This window comes from Pelodiscus sinensis, chromosome 6, assembly GCF_052426305.1.
Source record: "Pelodiscus sinensis isolate ZL-2025 chromosome 6, ASM5242630v1, whole genome shotgun sequence".
NCBI classification, from domain to species: Eukaryota; Metazoa; Chordata; order Testudines; family Trionychidae; genus Pelodiscus; species Pelodiscus sinensis.
This window is the reverse complement of record NC_143057.1, coordinates 130,594,259-130,610,199: the sequence shown is the minus strand read 5'-3', so window position 1 is coordinate 130,610,199 and position 15,941 is coordinate 130,594,259. Positions and strand designations below refer to the sequence as shown.

The window sequence follows — 15,941 nt, the reverse complement described above, 5'->3', positions numbered from 1 at the left end:
TGCAGGGGAACTCAAGGGGCAAAAGGCAGGGGCAGGGGAACTCGAGGGGCGACCGGCAGGGGCAGGGGAACTCGAGGGGCGACCGGCGGGGGCAGGGGAGCTCGAGGGGCGACCGGCGGGGGCAGGGGAGCTCGAGGGGCGACCGGCGGGGGCAGGGGAACTCGAGGGGGGACCGGCGGGGGCAGGGGCAGGGTAGCTCAGGGCCCCGAGTGACTCACTGTGCTCAGACGCACACGCGGCCTCTGGTATCGCGGAGCCGTAGCTGCGGCCTGGCGGCCCTGGGGCGTTACGGGGTTGCACGAGGAGCGTGACCCCCCACGGAACGTGGCTTGGGAATATGCACATGCAGACTGGGAAGGCCTCAGGTGACCTCCCCTGGCAGTTCCAACCTGCCGGCTCCGGGCACGGACCCTCCGCGGGCGTGAGGCCGGAGAGCCCAGGTGCGCCTAGCCAGCTCCACGACCCGCGAGCAGCCTGCCGGCCCGTCAGCCACTGGGACAAGGGGTTTCCCACGGCGAGGGGGAGCGGGACGAGATTCCCACCCGGGGAGAGGCTATTGAAGCAGTGGGAGCCAGCAGCTCGCCGGCCCGGGGTTAGGCCGCTGGGGCGACGGGCAGGGGCCGGGGGCAATGACGCCTGGAAGCAGCCGGAGCCAGGAACAGCCATGTCAGCGGCAGCGAGCAACTGGCAGGTTGCCCCAGCCCTGGGGGGCGTTACAGACCCTCCCCCGTGGGCGGGCAGCCCTAAATCTGCCCCCTACCCCCCAGCCAACCCCGGAGGCTGCTCACCGTCCGCTCTGGCTCTCACGTCTCGTTGGCCGTGCCCACTGGCAGGGCTGGCACCAGCCTCCATCAGCAGAGCGAGGGGAGCCTGCTCGGCCACCCCATGCCCGCCGGCGCCCGAGTCTCTGCCGGAGCAGGCGCCGGGGCCCTCCTGCAGCCGGTGCTCCACGCGGTAGCTCTGGCAGCTGCGGTTCAGGCAGTGGCCAAAGGGCATGGGCGGCAGGCTGTGGGGGCGCCGCGCGGGGTCCTCCAGCAGCCCGGGGCAGTCCTGCTGGAACTCGGGGATGGGCGAGAACTCCAGGGACGAGTCGCCGCTGGCTCGGAGCGGGGGGGAGGCGCCGGTCTTCCTCCGGCCCTTGGCCAGCTCGGCAAAGGAGGTCACCCGCCGGGGGGGCGAGCCGGGGATGGCCAGGGCCGGGCTCTCGCTCAGCTTGACCGGGCAGCTCAGCATGCGCTCCAGCGCGCCCAGCCCGGCCGCGGGCGTCCGGCCCAGGTTGCGGTCGTAGCTCCGGGAGCGGGGCCGCCCGGCGCCGAGGGTGGGCGGGGACACGTTGACGTACACTTGCCCCTCGATGGCGGCTTTGGCGGCTGTGCCCTGGGACTCGGCCAGGAAGCGTTCGCCGTGGCTCTCCTCCGGCTTCGCCTCGGGCCGCCGGAACAGGTAGTACTCGGCGGGCTGCACCGGGCTGCCCCTGCCGTGCTCCTCCGAGCAGCTGGTGATGGAGGAGCCCGCCGGGCTGGGGGACGACTGGGAGGACAAGTCGCAGGTGACCAGTTTGTAGTAGTTCTGGGTGGCCACCACGAGCCGGGCCTGGCTCTGGAAGCAGGCGGTGAGGTCGGCGCTCTCCGCGGGGCAGGGCTCCGAGTGCAGGTGGTAGGAGTTGCAGTTGGCGTCCAAGCCGGGCGACGCCGGGCCGTGGCAGCCGCACGCCGTGGCCGGCCGGGGCGGCTCCGTGGGCGACGGCTGCAGGTCCAGGTAAAAGGCCCCCGTGTCCGCGTGGCTGCAGAAGGAGGAGTCGCAGGAGTTCAGGTTGGAGCGGGAGTGGCCGTGCATCTTGTTGTAGAGGGCGCTGAAGTTCACCAGGACCCCGTCCGAGCTGTTGCAGGACGAGTCGCTGACGTCGCCCATGGGCTGGTCCCCGCCCTCCGACTGGCTGGAGGTGCTGGAGAAGCGGCAGGGCCTCTGCTCCGTGCTGGAGCAGCTGCAGGTCCGGCTGTGCGGGGCGGCCGGGTGCCTGCCCGACTCGTCGGAGCTATTGTTCCAGTCCGCCTCGCCGCCCTCGAAGGAGAAGCTGCCGTGCGGACAGCCGCACTCGTCCAGCTCCATGCCCTCCGAGGCCAGCGGGCAGGGCCCCCCGTCGCTCCTCCGGGCATCGGCGCTCGGGAGCCGGTCCTCCTGCCCGTCCACCACGCCCGAGCGGCTGGCCACGCTCCAGGGCGGCCCGGCGTGGTGCAGGTGGAAGGGCGGCAGGTCGTGCAGCTGGAAGGCGGGGTTGCCGGTCACCATGGAGCCGTGCAGGCGGAAGGAGCGCAGGTCATGGCCCTCGCTCTCGCTCGGGAGGAAGGGGTTGTGCCGCCCGGTGACCCCAAGGGCGGCCGAGTCCCTCGCTTGGCTCCCCGCGTCTTCGGCGGCCTCTGCCAAGCTGCTGTAGAGCAGGGAGTCGGCCTGCGCGAGGCCCCGCTCCGGCAGGGAGGCGGCACGCGGGGCGCCCAGCTCCGGCTGGCAGAAGGGGTTGGCTCTCTTGCCCCCGCCGCAGCACTGCCGGTCGGGGACCTGGCAGTGCACCAGGGGAATGTGATGGACGATCAGCGTCTCTCCCGCCAGCTTGGGGGGGCTATCCATCCTGGAGCGCGCGCGGCGGAACCGCAGCCGAGCCGGCGCTGCCCATGGACGGCTGGGGGGCTGCCGCGGGGCTCAGGCCTGCAGGGAGACAAAAGAAAGGAGCCATGGGCGAGGCCGGTCCAGGCGCCCGCACCCAGCCCCGCGCCGAGTCGGCAGCAGTGACCCCGGGCGCAGGGCAAAGCTCCCCGGCTGCACTCCTAGCGCCCCTCCCCACGGGCCAGCCTCCAGTTCCCAGGTACCTAACACACCTGAGCCGGGTACCGGGAAGCCCTGGGGCCAACGGAGCCCTGCCCGGTGCCCACGTCAGCACCTGCCCCACAGAGCAACTCTCCTTCCGTCACTTTCTGGGAGCCCCTCCCCCGGCCTCTGGGCACTGGGACAGCCCCACCCACCCCACCCAACGCTGCCAGGGACTCCCGGAGGAGGCAGCCGGCTGGCCAGGCCACCCGTGGCTGGAGAGGGGAGGGGCAGCCAGCCCTGTGTCCCGCTATTGGGCTGTCACGGCGCTGCGCCCACCGGGGGGGGGGGGGAATGTTTGCCCCAAAGTCTGTGCAGGCCGGGCCAGGGGAGGGCCTGGGGAAAGCTGAGGCCGTGCCGGTACAAGCCAGGGCCATGGGTTTCGGGAAGCAGCGGGACCAGGAACGGAGCTGGGCCAGCCTGCCAGGGAGCTACGGAAGCGCCGTGGCTGGCGGCTGTGAGCCGGGATGACCCCGGAAGGGAGCAGACAAATCGGACACGTGGGGCGGCCCCGGCAACGTTCCCTTTGGCCGGCCTCGGAGCCGACTCACAATTTCACTGCTTCCCGACCGTGGCTCGACCCACGCGCGCTCCCGCTGCAGCCCCGCAAAGACCCCTCCGGCGTGAGTCCGAGGCCAAGCTCAGCTCCTGGGAGCCAGGCGAGATGGTCTCGGGGCCACCTGCCACGCACGGACACTCCACTGAGCCAACGGCGCCTTTTCCGGGCGTGAGCCAGGGCCAGGGCTGGGAACGGGCAGCTCCTTTCGGAGCGCTCCTAGGCCGAGCTCCGGGCTAACGAAGCCGGGGTGCAGGTCAGCTGTTGCCTCTGCCCCCCTCCTGCCCCATTCCCCTCACCCGTGCCCAGTCAACCTGCAAACCTGACCAGGGCACGCCCCTGGCTGGGTTGTGTGAATGCCACACTGAACTCACAGCCGCAACCAGAGCCCACCCAGAATCTCACTTTACGAACACGGAGCGGCCAGGCTGGGTCAGAGCAAAGGCCCATCCGGCCCAGGGTCCTGTCTGCCCACAGCGGCCAATGCCAGGTGCCCCAGAGGGAGGGAACAGAACCAGGAGTCATCCCTCATTCCCAGTGTCTGACACACAGAGGCTAAAGACACCATCCCTGCCCAGCCTGGCTAAGAGCCATTGATGGACCTGACCTCCATGAATTTATCTAGTTCTTTTTGGAACCTTGTTATAGACTTAGACTTGACAACGTCCTCTGGCGAGGAGTTCCACAGGTTAACTGTGCGCTGCATGAAGAAAAACGCCCTTTGGTTTGTTTTAAACCTGCTGCTCATTGCATTGGATGGTGCAGCGCTGGGCCAGCCCCAGAAGGAAATCACTTTCGAACACAGGGACAGACGATCTGTCCCCAGTGCCCTCTGCAGAGGCGGCCGTGGCGACGGTTCCCTGGCACCCTACTGCCCGTAAGCGTTCAGACAGGCGGCTCCCGGAGGGGCCACAGCAGCTGTTTAAAATCAGCCAGTCACACCCCGGCGCTGCGGGAGGCAGGCAGCATCCCCCATGCGATGAAACTGTTCGGCGGTTTGTACAGAGCAGAGCCCGGGCGCTGTACAGCCACACGACGAGATTTCTTCCCCGGCAGCCCCGGGCCGAGAGCTGCCACCTTCACCCCGCGCCTGCCGGGCAGGAGCTCGGCCCGGGGAGGTGTGCCGTGGCCCCTGCGTGGCGGGCACACTCGGCCAGGAGTCCTGGCAGCAGGTCACACTTACCCAGGCCAAAACCTGCCCTGCCCCCTGTGACTGACCGGGCCGTGTCTGGGCACAGCTGAGGGCGTCCGCTCAGGGCGAACTGCTCGAATCCGGGGCTCCTTACAGCCCCCGACTGGTGACCTCTCCACGCAGGCCACAAACCAGTCCCACAGAGCGCTTCAGCTGCCTGCCTGAAGCCTCCCGAGCAAAACCCCTCCGACACCCCAGCAATATCCGTGCCCCAGATGACCCCGGGCCTCATACACAGCTGGGGGGTCCTAGCACCCAATCCCACCTACCCTGAACAAGTTCTGTCCGGTTCCAAGAAACCAGCCACAGATCCCTGGTCAATTTACCCTCTGGACCTTACCACAAATCACGCTGGGCCAATCCTTTAGAATCTATATCTAAAGGTTTATTATTACAAGAAAGAAAAGCCTGAGAGTAAGGTTATTAAAGTACAGTACGTTACATGCACCGAATCTCCCAGTCCTCGATGCAGGCTCTAGCAGAGATGTTACAGCTGCTGGTTTAAAAGTTCTTATTGCACATCCTACGATCAGGATGGGTTCACAGGTCTTCCGGGCTCTTCAATCCCTGCAGTGCTGCCTCTGGGATGAAGTGCTGAGCTGAGAACAAAATGGCATCGACCACATGGCCCCTTTATACTCCTTCCTGGCCTCTTCTAGTCTGCAGCAAGTCACCTGGTCAGAGGCCAATCTCTATGTTCCCTGCTGGCTGCCCTCAGGTGACAAATCCCATTCTTTGGGTGTGTCCATAGCCTATTGAGAGTCATTGTTCCACAGGGCTTTGCTACTCAGCCTGTCCATAGCCATGCTTAACCACATTCACAGAAATATTCAGCTTCCACACAGATTACAGATTCCTACCTACACACACAGACGTTATACACTCACATAAATAGTGTACATAAGATCAACAAACAATAATCTCCCATTCAATACCCCACATGGCTCCCTTTATACCAATTTCTGGGGCCAGCACCCCCACCTAGGGGTGCAGCAGCGATCTGGCTGCTTCCCTCCAATTCGGTAATGTGACACCCCCAACGCAAAATTGATGCAGGAAGTGATGCCAGTAACATCACTGAGGGCATCACAGGCCTCCCCCATCAAAATGGTGGTGTGCCTCAGTTTCCCTTCTTACACAGGACCTTCTGGCTGGAACCCTTTTTGTCCTGTAAGAAGTTCCAAGACCAGTTACAAGTGTTAACCACGAAATAGCAACATCACAATGTCCCCTTACATACCGTCTGTCGTTTGGTACATCTCCAGACAGATTACATGGTATTTTCATAAGCTCATGCACCCTGTATACCGTTACAATTCTCTGCAACAATAATACATTGGTTACAAGAATTAACATCAGTAACAAGAACAATCCTATCTCAGGTGTATACTGAAATTCTCCGTCAGGCCCCTTCTCTGGCCCCACCCCATTGCAGTTTTGGCCCTTCAGGTTTAAACTGCAAATCTTCTTGGCCAAAGCAAGTCCTGCCCCTCCCCCTTGTGCTCTGGGCTCCAGGCCTGAAACCTCTGGCCAGACCAAGACAATGGGCTGGCTGGGTGTGACTCCCTGGCTCACAATGGCCCTGGAATTCTCCCCCTTTCCCCACTCAGTGGGGTAACAGCAGTGAGCTGTAGACTCCCAAGTCTCTCCTCTGTCCCTCTCTAACCTCTGTTTCCACATGGAACCAGATATCAACCTCCCTGATTGATTATGAGTGTCCACCGTGTCCAGAGATGGGAGCTTAATTGCCATCTTCTGCCTCCTAGGGAGAGTGACCACACAGCTGTTCTGCTCTGCATACTCAGCTACCCAGCCCTTCTCCTGAATCTGAGACACTAACTTCCCACTCTCCTCATTCACCTGGGAACAATCCTGTCCCACCCACACTGACTTCCCAGCAAGCTGGTCACACACAGTCACTGGGTTAGCAGCCTGCTCCAGTTCTCTGGATGTTCCTGCCTCATCTGGAACAACCCTCAGTCCCTCCGAGACCTCTCCACCACCATCCACACTGGGTTTCCCTAAACCCAAGTCAGTGGAGTCACTGTTAACAGACAAGTTCTGTCTGCCAGGCACTGCAACAAGTGCCTCACACAACAAGCTGCTGCCTTTTACAGGCAGAGCTTTCTCCTGAATGCCTTCTCCAAGCCAGGCATCGTCACCTCTCTCAGTTACTGCAAACTGCTCTCTACAAGCACTGCCAGGACTCTCCTCCCTGTGAGCTTCCTTAGGAAACAGTTCACCTTCCTCTGGCTCCACAGCAGCATTACCCTGCTGAGCCACAACCAACTCCTCCTGCAATTCCCTTACTCCCTGAGTTATCTCTGGCCCCTGTGACGGCGCGTTGGGGTTCCCCGTCTCCTGCACCCCGAAATGGCACAAACAGACTGCACCAGCCAGTGGAATTGAGGGTGGTTTATTGCTCCTCCAGCACAGCGCAGCACAGATGTAATCTGGTTACAGGAACTGGGCTAGGATGCCTCAGGCCCCCTTGAGATGGGGAGACTGGGCCCCTAAACTCCAGCCCCTTCCCCTAGGCTCTCCTCCATGTCCTCCGACAGCCAGCCACCAACTCACTAACTTCCAGCCCTGCCCCCCAGCCAGGGCAGCATCCACCTCCCTTTGTTCCTCTCCATGGGGGGTGTCTGGCCACTGGTTCAACAAGTTTGGCATTACCTCTGCCTAGTGAGGTTTTCCCTGCTGGGTCTTGCTCCAGACAGCAGGGGTCACCACAGCCCAGCAAGTACCCCCACTACGTCACAGCCCCTCAGGTGGATTCACAGATAATCCCCTTTCAGGCACATAGACAGACTTACAAGAGACAGGGTCAGAGGCATCTTCACTCCCTGTGCAGCTCTCTAGATGGCTGTAAACGTCCACACCATCATTAGGCACCAGAGTTAACGCACCCTCATTCTCTCCTTGTGCCCGGGCTAAGGGGTCTCCCTGCTCCCACAGAGTCGCTCCCCCCTCTGCCAGCAACACAGCAACATCAGGCACAATATCAGGGTCACCACTGTCTGGTCTCTGGGGTTCTGGTAAAACACTGACTGTCTCTACCTGAGTCACCTCATCCCTCTCCCTAGCAGACACAAACCTTGGGCCACCCCCTTCCTGGGCCTTAGCCATATCCAGACCCAACTCTGGGACAACCACACTGCTCTCAGCCTTCACAGGCTGTGGGGCACCTTCCTCAGACAAAGGAAGAAACTCTTCCCCACACACAGACAGACAACCAGAGACAGCTTCTCCCTTGTCCCAACACCCCTGGCTAATCTCAGGCATACAGCTAGCCACTGGGACAGCTTCCTTCACTTCCCCATAGCTACTTCCACCAGCCATATCGCCAGCTTGCACACACTGTGCTTCACACAACTCAATTTCAGCTTGTGCAGGTTCAATTCCACAGACCTCACCAGCCACCAACTCCTCAACTAAAACTTCACTCTGGCCAGGCTGCCCCAGAGAAACATTTCCCTGATTTCTGGGCTCTTCTTGCCCTGGTTCTGATTCCAGCCTCACCTCTGAGGCATCAGACGGGCCCTCACCCACAGGCTCACTGCCCCCCTGCACAGACACACAGCCCTCTGCCACAGGCACACATGTAGAGACACTTTCCCCTTGGTTACAGGGAGACTGACCAGCTCCAGGAAACTTTCCATACCCACATGCACCCCCTTCCCAAACCTCCCTGCTAGCTACAGGTAACACAAAAAGTTTGCATTCACACATGCTTTGGGGTTGGGTTTTCACATCAGCTGGGCAAAATACGTCTGCCATATCATAAGCACACCGCATACCCACAGAGTTATACATTGAACCTTCAGGAGGATACAGTCTCTCTTGTTCTTTTAGTCTCTTAAGCTGGAGGTCAAGTCTAGCATTTTCCTCCTTGGCCAGGGCCATCTTCTTTGCATGCTCTGCCCTTCTTTCTGCATGTTTTGCTTTTCTCATCTCAAGTTCCCGATCCATCTCCTGCTTTCTCTTAGCAATTTCTTCATCTGCCTTCCGCCTTCTTTCAGCAGCCTCCTTGGCTTGCTTCTGCTCCTTTTCATCCACATCTCTGGTTAGTAACAACACTACCAGATCTAGTTTAGAGGCCCTTTTCCTAAAGGCAATGCCTCTCCCCAAGCACAAATCCTTCAGAGCACTTTTGCTCAGACTCTCATATAGTTCCGGGATCATCGCAGCGGTTCTTTAATCAACCAAACTCTCAACACCAAAAATCAAATTTAGACAGCGTGGGGTCCTGATCCCAAAGCTCAATTGACCAAGATCTGTGGATCCTGCCGACTACGCCACTGTGACGGACCGGGCCGTGTCTGGGCACAGCTGAGGGCGTCCGCTCAGGGCGAATTGCTCGAATCCGGGGCTTCTTACAGCCCCCAACTGGTGACCTCTCCTCGCAGGCCACAAACCAGTCCCACAGAGCGCTTCAGCAGCCTGCCTGAAGCCTCCCGAGCAAAACCCCTCCGACACCCCAGCAATATCCGTGCCCCAGATGGCCCCGGGCCTCATACACAGGTGGGGGGTCCTAGCACCCAATCCCACCTACCTCGAACAAGTTCTGTTCGGTTCCAAGAAACCAGCCACAGATCCCTGGTCAATTTACCCTCTGGACCTTACCCACAAATCACGCTGGGCCAATCCTTTAGAATCTATATCTAAAGGTTTATTATCACAAGAAAGAAAAGCCTGAGAGTGAGGTTGTTAAAGTACAGTACGTTACATGCACCGAATCTCCCAGTCCTCGATGCAGGCTCTAGCAGAGATGTTGCAGCTGCTGGTTTAAAAGTTCTTATTGCACATCCTACGATCAGGATGGGTTCACAGGTCTTCCGGGCTCTTCAGTCCCTGCAGTGCTGCCTCTGGGATGAAGTGCTGAGCTGAGAACCAAAATGGCATCGACCACATGGCCCCTTTATACCTCCTTCCTGGCCTCTTCTTGTATGCAGCAAGTCACCTGGCCAGAGGCCAATCTCTATGTTCCCTGCCGGCTGCCCTCAGGTGACAAATCCCATTCTTTGGGTGTGTCCATAGCCTATTGAGAGTCATTGTTCCACAGGGCTTTGCTACTCAGCCTGTCCATAGCCATGCTTAACCACATTCAGAGAAATATTCAGCTTCCACACAGATTACAGATTCCTACCTACACACACAGACATTATACACTCACATAAATAGCGTACATAAGATTAACAAACAATAAGCTCCCATTCAATACCCCACATGGCTCCCTTTCATACCAATTTCTGGGGCCAGCACCCCCACCTAGGGGTGCAGCAGCGATCTGGCTGCTTCCCTCCAATTCGGTAATGTGACACCCCCGAGATCAGCAGGTCCGGGGGCTCCGCAGCCGGGAGGGGGGGATTCCAGAGGTACGGATCTGGGCCCACGACTGCAGCATCCCAGCGTGTCTCTCCCCTCTCACCGCGCAGGGGCAGGGCTGTCCTGTCATGGCACGGACGGGAGCTGCTGCCCCAGGTATTCAGATCCGAGCATCCAGTGGCATCCGTGGATGTCAGGGCCCATCCACAGCTCTGAGAGCCGGGGCCGGAGACACTAAGGGTGGGATTTGGGGTTGGAGGACACCCGGTGCCTAGAGCATCTCAGGCAGAGACGGCGCTGGAGCCTGGCACACAGAAAACCAGCACGTGCAGCAGGCAGTGGGCAATGCCGAACACTGGGGGGGGGGGGAGGGAGGGTGAAGCTAGGCCCCACCCCTCGCATAGATAGGCCCCGCCCCCTCACCACAACCTGCCGCCTGCTCTCAGGGGCTCACGCAGGTGAGGGCTCTAACCACTGGCACACACAGCCCTGCAGCGCACAGCTGTGGGGACCAGCGCTCAGACGCAGCAGGACTCGCTGGGCCAGCGGGAGCGTGAGTGGCGGCTCCAACGCCCCCGTCGCTCCCCCAAGGACCCCGCGGCACGGAGCCCGTATCCCAGAGCCCAGTGGCTGGGCAGCGTCGGGGGCAGCCGGGCGGGGCCACGTCTAAGGCCCCTGTTTCCTAGATACCCACAAGCGATGGGGGGAGGCAATGCCAAAGCAGGGAAGGGGGGGGACAAACCACACCCCGAGGGGGCACCGGCCGCTCACCCAGCCCAGCCTTCCTGGAGACGCGGTGCCAGGGACCCAGGCGGCCCACAGGCGCTCCGGGGAGTCCTCAGCCGTCACCCCTCACGCAGCGCCCGGGGCCACTCGCCCACAGCAGCGCCCGCCCTCGGGCCTGGGAGCCAGGGGAATACCACGCCCGCCTGGGAACGGAGCAGGACTTTGGAGAGGCTGGCGCCCCGGACGCAGGAGAAATCTCCCCCCCCCCCCCCCCGTGGCGGTCCCGACGGGAATGCGGCTGGGACGCGGGATGCCCGCCTGCAGGCCGGGCGGCGCTGCCGCACCCAGGCGTAACGCGCAGCTCTGCGCCGGGCCTGGCGGCTGTGCCGGGGGCGCTGGCAGGAGCTCGGCCAGGGAGCCAGGCAGCGCGGTGGCTGCGTCTATCTGGGAAGGCTGATGCAACTCGGCAGGCAGCTCACTGGAGCGAGCGGAGCTCCCGCCCAGCCGGCTCGCTCCTCGCCGGATGTCACTGCCGGCCCAGCGGCCTCCTGCGCCCGAGCCCTGCCCGGCCGCGTTAACCCTTCGTGGGGCTGGCAGCCGGCTGCATGCCCGGGGCAGACACTCGCCGCCCAGCCGGATTCTGCCGCAAGCCCTGCAGCCCGGCCCGCCAGGAGAGGCCCGCGGAAAGCGAGCGCGCTCGGCCCCGCCACGCCCGAGGGGCTGACTGCCGCCCTGCCGGAGCCCTTCGCCCTTCGCCCTCGGCCCCGCGGCCGGCGGCAGCTGCTGGGGAGCGACCCTGCCTCCTGGGCAGCAGCGAAAGCGTTTTGCCCCCGGGCGGTGAGGCCGAGGCACGTCGGGGCGCAGCCAGGCCGGGCGGGTGGGCCACCCCCAAGCGCAGCGCCAGGGCTGCGGAGGCGCCCCCTGAGACGGCGCGGGCGGCCAAGGGCCATTCCCGGCCCCAGGCACTGGCCGCGCTGCGGGGGAGAGGGGGGAACCGGGGCCGAGGCCGGCCGGAGCGCGGCGTTGGCTGAGCGGCTCCTTCCCGGAGACGACGCTGCCTCAGACGCCCCGGCCAAAGGCCCTTTACAAGAGGGAGCCCGGGGGTGGCGGACAAGTGGGGCAGGAGGAAGGGGCTTTCCGGGTGTGCCGTGGGGGGGGCTGTCTGCTCTGTAACCCGGGTCCCCCTGCACTGTGTGACTCCCACTGACTCACCCACACAGGGATTAACCAGACACCTCGGCCCAGCCTCCCTGGGAGAGAGACAAAGGGGGGAAGGCGGAGACCAGCACCCGGCTGGGGGGCAGGGGCTGTCTGGGAAGCATAGAAAGAGCGGGCTAAGCTGGGGGGTAGGGGCGATGGACCCCTAACCCTAGAGGCCTGAGGCATCCTGGCCCCGTCCCCGGTAGCCACATCATGTCTGTGCTGGGCTGTGTTCTGGAAAAAATCAATAAACCCCTCTCTAGTTTACTGGCTGGGGGAGACTGTTCTGGCTGCTCCGGGGGTGCAGGGCCAGGGGAACCCCAAGGCGCTGTCACACCCTGCCGGCTGCAGAGCCGCTCTGAGACTTGCTCCCCAGGTGGGCACTTCTAGACTACGCCCACGTCGCCCCTTCTCCTTCCAATGCCAACCGCCCCCTCGCCAGGCCGGCCTGCCAGGCGGGTCCTCGCCCTCGCGGCTCTTCTCTGCGCCCTCAGCCCGTCACCAGCACCCTGCTCGACCGGGCCCAGAGCCAGTGCCGCGGACAGAGGGGAGATCCCTCCCACCCGCTGCTCGGGACACCCTGGACCCTGCCTTCCTGCGCGGATTCACATTTGCCCGGATTAGAAACCAGATGGTTTGCTCAGGTCGTTCCCAACAGGCCCCGACTGCTCTGTCTGGGACCTGCCCCCTCCTTCCTTCTCCCTCTCCCAAGTTCGGGGTCACCTGCAGACCGGATCCGTGCCGAGTTCACATTTTCTTCCCAGTCATTGAGAAACATGGGAGTGAGGGGCTAACACCCAGCGCACAGTGACACGGGGAGACCCAACCCTTCGCCAGCTGGCAATCCACTTCCTGGGTGCCCCACTGCACGAGCGGAACATCCCGCCCAGCCGAACGGAGACGCGCGAGTCGTTCCATCAGGATTACCCACTGCAGCCATCACACTCGCCTTCTCTTCACGTAGCCTGGTCACATCCGTGCTCCGCAGAACCAGCCCGGCTGACGTTAATTACAGCGCAGAGCAGTTCTTCATCCCTCGCGCCCTGTGCCGTCACCCCCTTAGCGCTGAGGCCAAACGGCTGTCACTCGCGCCAGCCCCTTTCCCTTGGCAAAGTCTGGCATAAAATTAGCTTCCTGCAGACCTCCGGATCTTCCCCAGCATTCCGAGCCGGAGGGAAATCGGCCGGGCTGGTCCCGGGTGCCTCGGGCAGCTCTTCTCCAACTCTTGGATTTAACCGTAGGAGCTGCTGTGGGACACCCTCCCAGAACAAGCCATGGGGAGGAATCGTATCACCATGCTATGGCGCAGCTACGGTGTTTGACTGCAGAAAAATACCGTATAGGCCCCACAGAACAGCCAGCCCCACAGATGGAGGGGGGGGCGCCACAGAGTGGCCGGCCCCACGGCGAGGGGGACACCGGAGAGCGGCCGGCCCCACGGCGAGGGGGACACCGGAGAGCGGCCGGCCCCACGGCGAGGGGGACACCGGAGAGCGGCCGGCCCCACGGCGAGGGGGACACCGGAGAGCGGCCGGCCCCACGGCGAGGGGGACACCGGAGAGCGGCCGGCCCCACGGCGAGGGGGACACCGGAGAGCGGCCGGCCCCACGGCGAGAGGGACACGGGAGAGCGGCCGGCCCCACGGCGAGGGGGACACCGGAGAGCGGCCGGCCCCACGGCGAGGGGGACAGACCTAGACCTGCCTGGGGCAGGGCAGCACGTCTGGCCCAGCTCCCCCCATTTCTGGCTGCTCAGAACCTGCCCTTTGTGGGAACTGGTCAAACGCGCTTCTAGCCCGGGGGGGCTGCTCCTCCACGTGCCCGGACCCCGGCGTCCCTGGGGAGCTTCCCTCTGCCCAGCACATCCTGCCGCAGGCCGCCAGGCACCCAGCCGGGTTGCTCCCCAGCTCCTGTGGCCAGTGAGGGGCTGACCCCCCACAGGCTGCCAGAGCCAACTGCCGTGTGCAGCGCGGGCGCCTCATCTCACAAAAGGTTCAGAAACGGGCAACAAAACGGACGCGGGGTTTGGAACGGGTCCCACGTGCAGAGATTAAAGAGACGGGGACCTGACAGCCTAGAAAAGAGGCGACTGAGGGGGACAGGACAGAGGTCTGTAAAATCAGGACGGGGGTGGAGAAACTGGATAAGGAAACGTTATTTACTTGTTCCCACAATGTAAGAACTAGGGGTCACCAATGAAATGAACAGGCAGCAGGTTTAAAACAAACCAAAGGACATTCTTCATCATGCAGCTCCTAGTCAACCTGTGGAACTCCTCGCCAGAGGATGCGTGAAGGCCAGGACTTTAACAGGGTTCAATAAAGAGCTAGCTAGATTCCTGGAGGTTAGGTCCATCGATGGCTGTGAGCCAGGCTGGGTAGGAATGGTGTCCCTGGCCTCTGTGTGTCAGGGCTGGGAACGGGCGACAGGGGACGGGTCACTGGATGGTTCCCTGTTCTGTTCCCTCCCTCTGGGGCACCTGGCCCTGGCCGCAGCCGGCGGGTCTTTGCTCTGACCGGTCTGGCTGCCCTGCTCGTCTGATGAGTGGCCCCAGGGGGGTCCAGGCCAGAACGTCTGAGCGGGGGGCAGCGTCTGGCCGGGCTGTGTTGGGAATTCCCCAGTGCAGGTGAATGAGCTTCAGAGGGCCGAGTGCCGGGGGCCACTGCAAGGCTCCACCCCGGGCGCAGTGACGGGGGCATGCAGGGCGCTGCCTTTGCTCTGGAGAAAGCTGCGTGCATACAAAGCGGGGACTGGGGAGAACCACCCCTCTGCCCCACCCCCTCCCTGCCATTGGCCCCACCCCTCAACCGGTTTGCTCTGACTCTTGCCCAAGCCCAGCCGGCGGGTGGGGGGGGGGCAGCGGAAGAGTCTGGTCTTTCTTGGAGAGATGCAAAGACAAATCACAGCCACTGCCCTGCTGATCAGCTTCATCCCTTCCCCCCCCCCCCCTGCACTGGTCATGGCTGCCCGTCCAGCTCCAGCCCTGCCCTCCCCCGGTCCCCTTCTCTCTGGCTCCAGCGAGGCCGTGCAGCGGGGACGGGGCGTGCTCCGCCAGGGGCCCCTCCGGATGCTCCGTTCTGCAGGGTCATCGCTCGGTGCTGCACCCTGCAAGCAATGCGCAAAGCGGGCCCGGCCGGCACATCGGGGCCACTCCGGGGCCACCTGCCTCCGTCTCGCCAGCATCCCCCACGCACACCCGCTGCCAACTGCCCCGCTTCCTCCCCGCCAGCGCTCGGCCCCTCGGTGCACCCGCAGGCTGACAGGCCCTGCCGCGCGCGTCTCCTCTGGCCCGATGCAGGTGCCTAGTGTTTGCTCCGGCTCCCTCCCCCCGCGCATACCCTGCCGCAGGGTTCCTCTGGCGGCGGGCGGGCGGCCTCAGGCGGGTGGCAGCATGGACCCGCGCAGGGTCTGGGGAGCCGGCTCGCCGTCCGGGAGGCTACATGCCCGGATGCCAGGGGCAGGGATGGGTCGAAAGCTGAGAGAACTAATTCTCTCTCCGCCGTACTTGGCGGGAATCCCTGCCCCCCCCCCCACTGCCCTGAACAGATGCTCAGGATTGGCCCCCCCCCACACCAGTGTAAAGCCTGGACCACATGGGGGGTGAGACACAGAGACAGAGCGGCTGAAGCAAAACGACCCTTCCAGAAACGTGCTGCACAACAGGCTGGGCTGAGGCCGCTGCAGCTGCAACCCAACCGCGCTCCCGGCAGAGCGCCCCGCCAGCCCGATGGACGGAGCCAGGCCTGAATTCTGCCCCCTGCCCGCCACACGCCTCCAGCCCCAGTCAGGCACAGACCCCCCCCGCCCCCCGGGGAACAGCAGGCCCTGCCAGCCTGCCTGCGGGTCAGTCCGAGGCCGCGAAAGGCTGGGCCTGTCCTCCCTTCCGAGCCCTGGTCCCTGCGGCGCCTACGGCTTTATCTACCCCCCCGCTGGCAATTCCTGGGGCCGGGGGCTGGCGGGCTCTGCCAAGGGGAGCCCTGCGCAACGCCCTGCTCCCGCGGTGCGGGCACAGCCAACACCAGGGTCTGGGGCGAAAGCCACGGGGGGCTGTGGCCCCCGTAGCCTCATGCTGTTGTAT

General features: G+C 63.4%; 1 protein-coding gene across 4 annotated transcripts in view; it reads right to left on the bottom strand.

The window, feature by feature from the left end:
• RUSC2 (RUN and SH3 domain containing 2) overlaps nt 1–15,941 on the bottom strand; it is a 42,993-nt gene that overhangs the window by 16,749 nt on the left and 10,303 nt on the right. For all 4 annotated transcript variants that reach the window (XM_089779490.1, XM_089779491.1, XM_089779489.1 and 1 more), the window contains exon 2: nt 789–2,703. In XM_089779490.1, the coding sequence (XP_089635616.1) occupies nt 789–2,625 (1,837 nt within the window). In that variant the 5' untranslated portion in view covers nt 2,626–2,703. The remainder of the gene's footprint in view (nt 1–788; nt 2,704–15,941) is intronic.